This window comes from Bombina bombina, chromosome 3, assembly GCF_027579735.1.
Source record: "Bombina bombina isolate aBomBom1 chromosome 3, aBomBom1.pri, whole genome shotgun sequence".
Taxonomy (NCBI): Eukaryota; Metazoa; Chordata; class Amphibia; order Anura; family Bombinatoridae; genus Bombina; species Bombina bombina.
The window spans coordinates 218,671,698-218,685,342 of record NC_069501.1 but is presented as its reverse complement, the minus strand read 5'-3'; the positions used below and the strand labels follow the sequence as shown (position 1 = coordinate 218,685,342).

General features: G+C 36.4%; 1 protein-coding gene across 1 annotated transcript in view; it reads left to right on the top strand.

Annotated features, from left to right (window-relative positions):
• Positions 1 to 13,645, top strand: part of BLMH (bleomycin hydrolase) — a 236,895-nt gene that overhangs the window by 140,863 nt on the left and 82,387 nt on the right. Inside the window, exons 8-9 of the mRNA XM_053706144.1 lie at positions 2,020 to 2,178; positions 6,257 to 6,324. Of these exons, the coding sequence (XP_053562119.1) occupies positions 2,020 to 2,178; positions 6,257 to 6,324 (227 nt within the window). The remainder of the gene's footprint in view (positions 1 to 2,019; positions 2,179 to 6,256; positions 6,325 to 13,645) is intronic.

The following is a 13,645-nucleotide window of genomic DNA, read 5'->3' as shown; positions in this document are numbered from 1 at the left end:
GGTGATCCTCTTGCAACTTCCTGTTGGGAAGGAGAATATATCCCATAAGTAATGGATGACCCGTGGACTGAACACATAAATTTATCAGGTAAGCATAAATTATGTTTTTTACCTCTGTAATTACCTTGTATCTAAGCCTCTGTAGACTGACCCCTTATTTCAGTTCTTTTGACACACTTGCATTTTAGCCAATCAGTGCTCACTCCTCTGTAAATTCACGTGCATTAGCTCAATTTTATCTATATGAAACACATGAACTAACGCCCTCTAGTGGTGAAAAACTGTCAAAATGCATTTATGAACCTCCTAGGTTTAGCTTTCAACTAAGAATACCAAGAGAACAAAGCAAGATTGGTGATAAAAGTAAATATGAGAGTGGTTTAAAATTACATGCTCTAGTTGAATCATGTGTTTTTTTGTACTTGACTGTCCCTTTAAGAGAGTGGAGTGCTATACCCCCACTTAAATTTATATTTTTTGTTTTGTTGTTTTACTGTTATGCTGTGTTTTACAGTTGTCACAAACAGCTATACACATGCTTTACTCAGAATCCCTAAAACAGAAGGGTTCTCTAGATATGTAAATATGCACTATCAGTTATTTTACAGGCATATTTATGATGAGCTTAATCTTCATCACCAGAAAAAGACTGTATATATAAAGGGAATTGAATTTAGTTTGTCTATCCATATCTGTAGTGAAAAAAGTGTACTGTATGTTAAAGGGACACTGTACCCAATTTTTTTCTTTTTTCTTTTGTGATTCAGATAGAGCATGACATTTTAAGCAACTTTCTAATTTACTCCTATTATCAAATTTTTTCTTGGTATCTTTATTTGAACTGCAAGAATGTAAGTTTAGATGCCGGCCCATTTTTGGTGAACAACCTGGGTTGTCCTTGCCGATTGGTGGATAAATTCATCCACCAATAAAAAAGTGCTGTCCAGAGTACTGAAGCAAACAAAAAACTTAGATGCCTTCTTTTTCAAATAAAGATAGCAAGAGTACAAAGAAAAATTGCTAATAGGAGTAAATTAGAAAGTTGCTTAAAATTGCATGCCCTATCTGAATCACAAAAGAAAAAATTTGGGTTCAGTGTCCTTTTAATAAATCTGTGTAAAAACAAGTCTTTAGGCCTATCTAAATACATGTAATGCTGCCCATTATTAATTATTTTACTCAAATGTAAGTTCAATAAACAGACACAGTTATTTTATTCTATATACTTCCCCCTTTTGCTCCTCACATATCTTCATTGTAAAAGCTGAAACTGCAAATTCTACAATAAGAAAAAAAATGAACAAGAGGCAAAAATCCTGACCTCCATATATCCAGCAGCACCCATTACACTTCCACAGTGTCTAATCAGGTCTTCCTGCCTACCGATTAAAACAACATCCCACCCTCCTAGCCACTTCCCAATATGCTGTTTGTTCAGCTAATTTATCGGGTGACATTGTCCCTCGACCCACAATCAGCATTGCGTGTGTGTCTAGGAAATTTATAGTATATATTCAACTTTTGTGAACCTCTTCCCAAAATAAATTTTGTACAATTCAGCGGCAAAAAAAAGCATGGACAGACACGCGTTAATGGCAATAGATGGTAGATGACTTCCTGTCTATTTATGTTGAAAAGTAATAATTTTTTTAATGTCTGAAAATTGTAGCAAACTGAGTATGTTTGACAAAAATTTCAAAAGATATTTGTTCATCCAATCCACTGTTAACTTCACCTGAATTACATTGAACACTACAGCGAACATAAATTATAGCATTATGGTAATTCATTGTGAATTTAATCAGTGTACACAGTTTTACCATAAACATTGCTCTAAAATTATCACTTTGATCTTCCTCCAACAAGCAGTGTTTATTTAGTTTATAAATCTATGTACATTATGTGTATAAAGAAACATATATGTTTGTTTGCAATCATCTGGGTATTACCTGTTATTTTGTTTGATTTTCTTATAAAATTTCTATAATCTTGAAAAATAATTTAAAACTTTGTTTGTAGATTTGTCTTGTGAATGATCCTCGGCCAGCAAATGAATATGGCAAAGTGTACACTGTGAAATTTCTGGGAAATATGGTGGGAGGCAGAAGAACCCTGTATAATAATCAACCAATAGAAATCCTAAAGAAGCTGGCTGCGTCATCAATAAAAGAAGGAGAGGTAATGTTTCTGGGGAGTATGGGAGGCAGATGAACACAGTATAATAACCAGCATTAGATATCCCACATAAGCTGGCTGCTATATCAGTGAAACATATAGAGGTAATATTTTATTTGGCTAAATAGGTGTCGCTGGTAGGGTGGCACTAGGCCCCCTTCATAATAGCTAGTCACACTATGTTCCCCCCAAGCATGATCATCCTTTTAGTGATGTTTTTTACCACTATATATATAGCATTCTGTCTATGATTAAGGCTCTAAGGAGTTGAAATGTGTCAGACGCCCACTCCAGCCCTTCTCCGCTATATATCATAGCCATTTGCCTATCTACAATAATTTTAGGAGCTTCTTAACTACATTGTAAATAAAACACTCACTTGCTTTGAGCTCCCTGTCTGGACTCTTCCTTGTTCCTTATATATATGGACCCAGATAGCGCACTCTCACTTGCCAACAATAACTCAAGACCAGGGTGCAAAGAAAAATATTCAATAATGTCCAATAGTAAGCACTCCCTGGATTTAAGCACAGCACACTTTTATTAAGCAGTGACGTTTCGGGGCATTCACCCCTTCCGTCCGTCTTCCGTGCTTAAATCCAGGGAGTGCTTACTATTGGACATTATATATATATATATAGAGAGAGAGAGAGAGAATGCACTCTCAGGACTTTTTCACAAAAACCAATTTAATGGAACGTTTTCGGGGTTCACAACCCCTTCATCAGCATGCTGATGTAGGGGTTGTGAACCCCGAAAACGTTCCATTAAATTGGTTTTTGTGAAAAAGTCCTGAGAGTGCATTCTCTTGTTTTCTATTTGATGGTATATCATTGCACCCAGGCGAGTTGGCTATTGGTGGGCTGAACTGGAAATTGTCTACTATATATATATATATATATATATATATATATATATATAATCACATTATTTTTTAAAATCAAATGTTAATTCCTCATACATTAAATGAAGAATATATTTATTATGTTTTTGCTTAATTTTGCAGTAAAATACCTTGGTTTTGTGAAAACATTTTCCTGGAGAGGCCTTGTGTCATATTCTGTAGCCTATGTATGCTGCAGAATACTGCAACTTTCCTGAACCAGCTACTTACTATACAGAGATTGCTTAGAACAGTTAACAAATACATTTACAGCTACTTCAAACTGGCCACAATTTACAATTCAGTACTTATTTGCTGATATATATTATGCATAGAGAAAAAAGCTTTAAAACTTATTTTGTTCTCCAAATTGTGTAAGGCCTCTAGAGAGTTTAAATCTTATCTTATTTGCTTTGGCTGGTTAGAGACAACTCTAAATGAGCTCCTGCACATATCAAGCAATCACTATACATCATGTATACAGAATGCACTCCATCCTACAATTTTCAGAATAAAATTACAGGAAAGGCATTCCAGTTGTAACATAAATTATACGATTTTGTGACTATTTTGTTGTATTTCTCTTTATTATATTGCTAAGTAACATACCAGGTATTTAGATTGTCAGCATTGCCATTTTGTTTATTTTCTGTACAAAATAATGATTTCCAATAATTACAGGAAAGGATGACAGATAAATAAACATTTTTTGAGTTAAAGGGACATGAAACCACAATTTTTTTTTTCATGATTTAGATAAAGAATACATTTTTTTTAATGTTTTCAATTTACGTCTATTATCAAATTTGCTTTGTTCTTGTGTTGCTCTTTGTGGAAGAGATATCTAGATCGGTAGCGTGCACATGTGTGGAGAAACTACATGACAGGAAATAGTGCTGCCATCTAGTACTCTTGCTAATGTATAACGTTGCAAAACTGCTTCTATTTAGTGCTGCAGACACGTGCACACTCATGAACTTACTTTCCTGCTTTCCAACAAAGGATATCAAGAAAACAAAGAAAATGTTATAATATAAATAAATGAGAAAGTTATTTAAAACTGTATGTTCTATCTAAATCAGGAAAGTAAAATGTGGGGTTTTATGTCCTTTTAAATGTCCCTTTAAGAACACAAGCAACTTCCCCTAACCATCCCACTTATCTGCACACTTGTATCACAGCGTAAGACGGGCGTATTTTTCTCTAGTAACCTATAATTGCTGGAAAGTAGCATTATAACATTTACTTTTTCTAGTTACATTATCATTAAAGGGACACTGAACCCAATTTTTTTCTTTTGTAATTCAGAAAGAGCATGCAATTTTAAGCAATTTTGTTTGTTTCAGTACTCTGGACAGCACTTTTTTATTGGTGGATGAATTTATCCACCAATCGGCAAGGACAACCCAGGTTGTTCACCAAATATGGGCCGGCATCTAAACTTACATTCTTGCATTTCAAATAAAGATACCAAGAGAATGAAGAAAATTTGATAATAGGAGTAAATTAGAAAGTTGCTTAAAATTTCATGCTCAATCTGAATCACGAAAGAAAATTTTTGGGTACAGTGTCCCTTTAATATTTTATCAATGATTTTATCATTAACTCTTAATGCAAGATAAAGTATAAATATGCAGTTTAATTCCAGAGGCACTGCAAGTCTGCTGACTAAATTCCCTATGACAATAGTTATTACATTCTTATACATAAAGCACTGTTGTAATAAAACAGCTGCTAGTTATTACATGCATTACATAGATTTACCCCTGGATGGATTTTCATGCCCAGCTGTTTTTCTTTTATTAATTAGCACAGCTCTCCTTACATAGGAATGGTATAGCCTGACTAGATGCAGGACTGTTTGAGCAAAGAATAAACTTTAGTTTTTAAAAGAGATCCAATTATTATTACATTTTGTGTGTGTCTATGTATGTATCTGTATGTCTGTGCGCGTGTGTATATCACATATAGATATATATATATATATATATATATATATATAGAGAGAGAGAGAGAGATAGATAGATAGATAGATAGAGATATATATATAATCTGAGATCAGTACACATTCTTTTATTGTTATTAGAGCAAAGAAGGTGAATTGTGTCTAAAAGCTAAGCATGTATTTAGTGAATATACTATGAAACCTTAATGATTTACAATTAAAAAAAAACAGTTTGTTAGTATTACCACATATGCTTCATTCTTTTGGTATCCTTTGTTGAAACATAGCTCCTTTCCATGAGTGCATACCTAGATAGGCTCAGACGCATTCACATGTATAACATTGTTACAAACGTTTTTGCAAACACTGCTGCTATATAGTGTTCAAGATACTTGCACACTTCTGAGTATATCTAGGTATGCTTTCATGAAAATTAGCTACATTGTGTCAAAGGATATAATGAAAAGGCATACAATTTTGATAATAGATGTGTTGTTTTTTTAATAATTTGCACACTTTATCTCAATTTTTTAAAATATTATTCAGCTGCTTTGTATGCACTGGGATTTAGCTTTTTAAATGATTAAATTAGTATATGACATGTTTTTAAAAAAACATTGTTTGGGCTCAGTATCTCCATTTGTATTAGGTCTGTAATATTCTTTTAACTTTTTGTCAAACACACTATTGTCCCATTCTTTAAGAAAAAACTTATTAAATGATTTTTTATTTTGAAGAAAATGTTTTGATAAGCTGTTCGATGCATAAGATTATTCCCCCGTGTGATTAACGTTAAATGGTTAAGCACATAGTTAGAGACCCTCTTGGAACTACAACACATTGAATCATTTGAGGATTATCTGGTTGTTAAGCCAATTAGGTGCAGCTTATGCACATAGCCACCAATCATCAGCCTTGTCTTGCGCAAGAGTTGCAATTTCAAATGGCTCTGAGCAGGTTAAACACATGGTTTGCAAGGGATATAAGTGCTATAAATAAATGAGTTAGAGTATTTTGTTTTTGCATTAGAATGGAACATTATAGACATATCTCAGGTTAAGGTGTTAATGGGATGCCGCTTTAGGTAAAACAATTTTATTAATAAAAAAACAGTGTGTTAAGTAAGCATTGAGAGAAATGCCCTTTATTCTAGCTGATACCTATACTCATGAAGCACAGATGATCTGACATTGGTTACAAATTGTTTTTTCTATTCTCTGCAATATGTAATTGCATTGTTTTATTTTACACAGGCTGTTTGGTTTGGGTGTGATGTTGGCAAACATTTTCACGGCAAACTGGGTATCAACGACATGAAAATGTAAGTAGGATTCACAAGATTGTGTTTGCTGCAAATAATGGGATTTACCTAAAGTTGTAGTTAGCCAACACAAGATAAAAGTATAGAACTACAAAAAGCCCACTGAACAGTAAACTAATGCGTACATCCAAGTTACTAAACCTGTCCCTAGAGTCAAAGTTGCCAGCACTTAAATGGACAGTCTAGTAAAAATTTAACTTTCATGATTCAGATAGGGCATGCAATTTTAAACAACTTTCCAATTCACTTCTATCAAATTTGCTTTGTTCTCTTGGTTTTCTTAGTTGAAAGCTAAACCTAGGTAGGCTCGTATGCTGATTTCTAATCCCCTTGAGGGCCGCCTCTTATCTGAATGCATTTGATATTTTTCACAGCTAGAGGGCATTAGTTCACGTGTGCCATATAGATAACATTGTGCTCGCGCCCATGGAATTACTTATGATAGGGAACGGATTGGCTAAAATGCAATTCTGTTAAAAGAACTGATATAACGGGCAGTTTATAAAGGCTTAGACACAAGGTAATCACAGAGGTAAAAAGTGTATTATAACTGTGTTGGTTATGCAAAACTGGGGAATTGGTCATAAAGGAATTATCTATCTTTTAAAACAATAACAATTCTGGAGTAGACTGTCCCTTTAAAGGGACATAACACAGGTTGAGATCTGTACATATCCTAAAAGGGCTAATTAATTAAAAATAGTTTGCATTAAAAAATGTTTAAAAATTGCTGGCAAGTATTTTAAAATCATTTTCAAAAATAAGCAAAATGAATTACATAGCTAAGCTGCCTGGAGCAGCCAACTCCACCCCTCTTATCAGTGTTTAGACACAGGCATTGTATTTCACCTGAGTTCACAGTTTCTAGCAGATACACTCTATGGATTTTTGCATTCTACCAAAACAACAATGGATATAGATACAGCCATAGAAGGAAATGTGTGGAGGAGTTAGAGCTTTACACTTCAGAAACTAAAAAGAAAGGGTTAATGGCGAGACACTGAAGTATAAATTTGGAGGTAAAGTAATTAAAGTACATATATTTTGTCTCTATCCCAACTTGTTTTATGTCCATTTTAAGCATGAGTGGTAGGCAAAATGCACGTGCACACACTGGCCTAGATTTAGAGTTCGGCGGTAGCCGTCAAAACCAGCGTTAGAGGCTCCTAACGCTGGTTTTGGGCGCCCGCTGGTATTTGGAGTCAGTGATTAAAGGGTCTAACGCTCACTTTTCAGCCGCAACTTTTCCATACCGCAGATCCCCCTACGCCATTTGCGTAGCCTATCTTTTCAATGGGATCTTTCTAACGCTGGTATTTAGAGTCGTTTCTGCAGTGAGCGTTAGAGCTCTAACGACAAGATTCCAGCCGCCTGAAAATAGCAGGAGTTAAGAGCTTTCTGGCTAACGCCGGTTTATAGAGCTCTTAACTACTGTACCCTAAAGTACACTAACACCCATAAACTACCTATGTACCCCTAAACCGAGGTCCCCCCACATCGCCGCCACTCGATTAAAATTTTTAACCCCTAATCTGCCGACCGCCACCTACGTTATACTTATGTACCCCTAATCTGCTGCCCCTAACACCGCCGACCCCTGTATTATATCTATTAACCCCTAACTTGCCCCCCACAACGTCGCCGCAAGCTACTTAAAATAATTAACCCCTAATCTTCCGACCGCAAATCGCCGCCACCTACGTTATCCCTATGTACCCCTAATCTGCTACCCCTAACATCGCCGACCCCTATGTTATATTTATTAACCCCTAATCTGCCCCCCACAACGTCGCCGACACCTACCTACACTTATTAACCCCTAATCTGCCGAGCGGACCTGAGCGCTACTATAATAAAGTTATTAACCCCTAATCCGCCTCACTAACCCTATCATAAATAGTATTAACCCCTAATCTGCCCTCCCTAACATCGCCGACACCTACCTTCAATTATTAACCCCTAATCTGCCGACCGGAGCTCACCGCTATTCTAATAAATGTATTAACCCCTAAAGCTAAGTCTAACCCTAACACTAACACCCCCCTAAGTTAAATATAATTTTTATCTAACGAAATAAATTAACTCTTATTAAATAAATAATTCCTATTTAAAGCTAAATACTTACCTGTAAAATACATCCTAATATAGCTACAATATAAATTATAATTATATTATACCTATTTTAGGATTAATATTTATTTTACAGGCAACTTTGTAATTATTTTAACCAGGTACAATAGCTATTAAATAGTTAAGAACTATTTAATAGTTACCTAGTTAAAATAATTACAAATTTACCTGTAAAATAAATCCTAACCTAAGATATAATTAAACCTAACACTACCCTATCAATAAAATAATTAAATAAACTACCTACAATTACCTACAATTAACCTAACACTACACTATCAATAAATTAATTAAACACAATTGCTACAAATAAATAAAATTAAATAAACTATCTAAAGTACAAAAAATAAAAAAGAACTAAGTTACAGAAAATAATAAAATATTTACAAACATAAGAAAAATATTACAACAATTTTAAACTAATTACACCTACTCTAAGCCCCCTAATAAAATAACAAAGCCCCCCAAAATAAAAAATTCCCTACCCTATTCTAAAATACAAATATTACAAGCTCTTTTACCTTACCAGCCCTGAACAGGGCCCTTTGCGGGGCATGCCCCAAGAATTTCAGCTCTTTTGCCTGTAAAAAAAAACATACTATACCCCCCCCCCAACATTACAACCCACCACCCACATACCCCTAATCTAACCCAAACCCCCCTTAAATAAACCTAACACTACCCCCCTGATGATCTTCCTACCTTGTCTTCACCATGCCAGGTTCACCGATCCGTCCTGGCTCCAAGATCTTCATCCAACCCAAGCGGGGGCTAGACATCCACTGAAGAAGTCCAGAAGAGGGTCCAAAGTCTTCCTCCTATCCGGCAAGAAGAGGACATCCGGACCGGCAAACATCTTCTCCAAGCGGCATCTTCTATCTTCTTCCATCCGATGACGACCGGCTCCATCTTGAAGACCTCCAGCGCGGATCCATCCTCTTCTTCCGACGACTAGACGACGAATGACGGTTCCTTTAAGGGACGTCATCCAAGATGGCGTCCCTCGAATTCCGATTGGCTGATAGGATTCTATCAGCCAATCGGAATTAAGGTAGGAATTTTCTGATTGGCTGATGGAATCAGCCAATCAGAATATAGTTCAATCCGATTGGCTGATCCAATCAGCCAATCAGATTGAGCTCGCATTCTATTGGCTGTTCCGATCAGCCAATAGAATGCGAGCTCAATCTGATTGGCTGATTGGATCAGCCAATCGGATTGAACTATATTCTGATTGGCTGATTCCATCAGCCAATCAGAAAATTCCTACCTTAATTCCGATTGGCTGATAGAATCCTATCAGCCAATCGGAATTCGAGGGACGCCATCTTGGATGACGTCCCTTAAAGGAACCGTCATTCGTCGTCTAGTCGTCGGAAGAAGAGGATGGATCCGCGCTGGAGGTCTTCAAGATGGAGCCGGTCGTCATCGGATGGAAGAAGATAGAAGATGCCGCTTGGAGAAGATGTTTGCCGGTCCGGATGTCCTCTTCTTGCCGGATAGGAGGAAGACTTTGGACCCTCTTCTGGACTTCTTCAGTGGATGTCTAGCCCCCGCTTGGGTTGGATGAAGATCTTGGAGCCAGGACGGATCGGTGAACCTGGCATGGTGAAGACAAGGTAGGAAGATCATCAGGGGGGTAGTGTTAGGTTTATTTAAGGGGGGTTTGGGTTAGATTAGGGGTATGTGGGTGGTGGGTTGTAATGTTGGGGGGGGGGGTATAGTATGTTTTTTTTTACAGGCAAAAGAGCTGAAATTCTTGGGGCATGCCCCGCAAAGGGCCCTGTTCAGGGCTGGTAAGGTAAAAGAGCTTGTAATATTTGTATTTTAGAATAGGGTAGGGAATTTTTTATTTTGGGGGGCTTTGTTATTTTATTAGGGGGCTTAGAGTAGGTGTAATTAGTTTAAAATTGTTGTAATATTTTTCTTATGTTTGTAAATATTTTATTATTTTCTGTAACTTAGTTCTTTTTTATTTTTTGTACTTTAGATAGTTTATTTAATTTTATTTATTTGTAGCAATTGTGTTTAATTAATTTATTGATAGTGTAGTGTTAGGTTAATTGTAGGTAATTGTAGGTAGTTTATTTAATTATTTTATTGATAGGGTAGTGTTAGGTTTAATTATATCTTAGGTTAGGATTTATTTTACAGGTAAATTTGTAATTATTTTAACTAGGTAACTATTAAATAGTTCTTAACTATTTAATAGCTATTGTACCTGGTTAAAATAATTACAAAGTTGCCTGTAAAATAAATATTAATCCTAAAATAGGTATAATATAATTATAATTTATATTGTAGCTATATTAGGATGTATTTTACAGGTAAGTATTTAGCTTTAAATAGGAATTATTTATTTAATAAGAGTTAATTTATTTCGTTAGATAAAAATTATATTTAACTTAGGGGGGTGTTAGTGTTAGGGTTAGACTTAGCTTTAGGGGTTAATACATTTATTAGAATAGCGGTGAGCTCCGGTCGGCAGATTAGGGGTTAATAATTGAAGGTAGGTGTCGGCGATGTTAGGGAGGGCAGATTAGGGGTTAATACTATTTATGATAGGGTTAGTGAGGCGGATTAGGGGTTAATAACTTTATTATAGTAGCGCTCAGGTCCGCTCGGCAGATTAGGGGTTAATAAGTGTAGGTAGGTGTCGGCGACGTTGTGGGGGGCAGATTAGGGGTTAATAAATATAACATAGGGGTCGGCGATGTTAGGGCAGCAGATTAGGGGTACATAGGGATAACGTAGGTGGCGGCGGTTTACGGAGCGGCAGATTAGGGGTTAAAAGTGTAATGCAGGGGTCAGCGATAGCGAGGGCGGCAGATTAGGGGTTAATAAGTGTAAGGTTAGGGGTGTTTAGACTCGGGGTACATGTTAGGGTGTTAGGTGCAGACTTAGGAGGTGTTTCCCCATAGGAAACAATGGGGCTGCGTTAGGAGCTGAACGCTGCTTTTTTGCAGGTGTTAGGTTTTTTTTCAGCTCAAACAGCCCCATTGTTTCCTATGGGAGAATCGTGCACGAGCACGTTTTTGATGCCGGCCGCGTCCGTAAGCAACTCTGGTATCGAGAGTTGCATTTGCGGTAAAAATGCTCTACGCTCCTTTTTTGGAGCCTAACGCAGCATTTGTTTGAACTCTCGATACCAGAGTTAAATTTATGGTGCGGCCAGAAAAAAACCCGCGGAGCGTTAACAGCCCTTTTACCGCCGAACTCTAAATCTAGGCCACTGTATGTACATATGTAAAAGATCTCTATAAAATCCCCCAACAACATTATTTTATTCATCTCCAAGACATTATATAAATCCAGTCTACACAGCTTTTTGCAATTGACTAAATAAAATGTGACATTGGAAGCCTACAAACAAGTATATTTTCTTTGCACTGCAATTAAGTGTGTGGGGGGCAGTGTTTTATGTGCAATTCTACATTGTCTTTGCAGCTGAAGTGCAGTGACTGTTGCATATTTAAAAATGTGTGAGCAGTTACCCCTTTCTAATTGTTACATATGCATTAATCTCCTTTTGTCAGCTCTCCCTCCTAACACCCGAGCAACAGATGAATGGTTACCAGATCACTTATACAGAACTCTGGATTAACTCATTTTTTTCCATAAGAATTAACAGTGCTTGACATATTCAAAGTAGTAACATAACACAAGTCACCAAGAGTTTGTTATACAACACACCACCTTCAATATTATGTTCTGTTTGTGATAATGCTGTGGGGATAATACAGCCTTTTTTCGGGGGGGGGGGGGTAAGACTTCTAAATACGCCCCAAAAGTAGGCTTTGGACAATTATCTTCACTTTTTCAGAATGCATAATTGTTTATAGACACTACTGTGCTTGATTTTCATTTGGTGGTCTGTAATGAAGTGGTAAAGCAAATGTTATGGCTAATTTTTTATAGTTTTTGGTCCAATTTCAATCCATTTTCGATTTCCTTGCAAAAACATTGTATTCATCTGGGCTGTGAGGATCTTGATTTTCTGTTAAATTCCAATACATTAGAAGCATTGGTTTTTTTTTATATTTAATTAATATGTATTAATAACATATGTGTTATAACAAGAAAATCAAATTTTTTTTTAAATGCTTGAGTAAGCAGACATTGGCGTTTTTGGGCGGTTTCTGTATAACCTAAATGCAAGCAAAATCAAATCAAACTATTTATGTTCATAATCCCCATGTCAAGTAGTAGAATATATTATAATCTTTAGATAATATGAATATATTTAAAAATGAAATAGAAAAAGGACACATTTTGTTTGTTCAAAAATATATGTACATATACTTTAGCAACAGCAATAAACTACTTGCGATTGGTGGCAACACACGTTTGTCTCTTGTCATTAGCTCACCAGATGCGTTCAGTTAGGTCCCAGTAGTACATTGCTGCTCTGGAGCTGATGTCTTAAAGGGATAGAGGGATAGAAAGGTCAAAAATAAAATTACACGGGTGCATTTCAATGTGAAATAGAAGCATTTGTGCAGTATATTTCCATTAACAAAAATGCTTCTAGCATTTTATGTTTTCTTTTGCATGACGTACTGAGTCCACGGATTCATCCTAACTTGTGGGATATTGTCCTTCCTGACAGGAAGTAGCAAAGAGAGCACCACAGCAGAGCTGTCTATATAGCTCCCCCCTTAACTCCACCCCCCAGTCATTCTCTTTGCTGGCTCTAAGCAGGAAGAGTAAACAGAAGAGGTGTTAAACTGTTAGTTTTATTTTATCTTCAATCAAGTGTTTGTTATTTTTAAATGGTACCGGTGTTGTACTTTTTACTCTCAGGCAGGACATAGATGAAGATTTCTGCCTGGAGGATGATGATCTTAGCATTTGTAACTAAGGTCCACTGCTGTTCCCACAGAAGCTGAGGAGTACAGGAAAACTTCAGTGTGAGTAACGGTTTCTTGCTATACAGCAATGAGGTATGTTCAGTCATATTTTCTGCAGAGACTGTGTTAACTCAGAAAGGCTGACAGTGTCCCCATTAGGGGAAGGGTAAGCAGTAATCCTAGTGTTATCATAAGTTTTTACTAGCTTGCATAAAGGGTTAATTTTTCTCCAACATTGGTGTGTCCGGTCCACGGCGTCATCCTTACTTGTGGGAAAATCTCTTCCCCAACAGGAAATGGCAAAGAGTCCCAGCAAAGCTGTCCATATAGTCCCTCCTAGG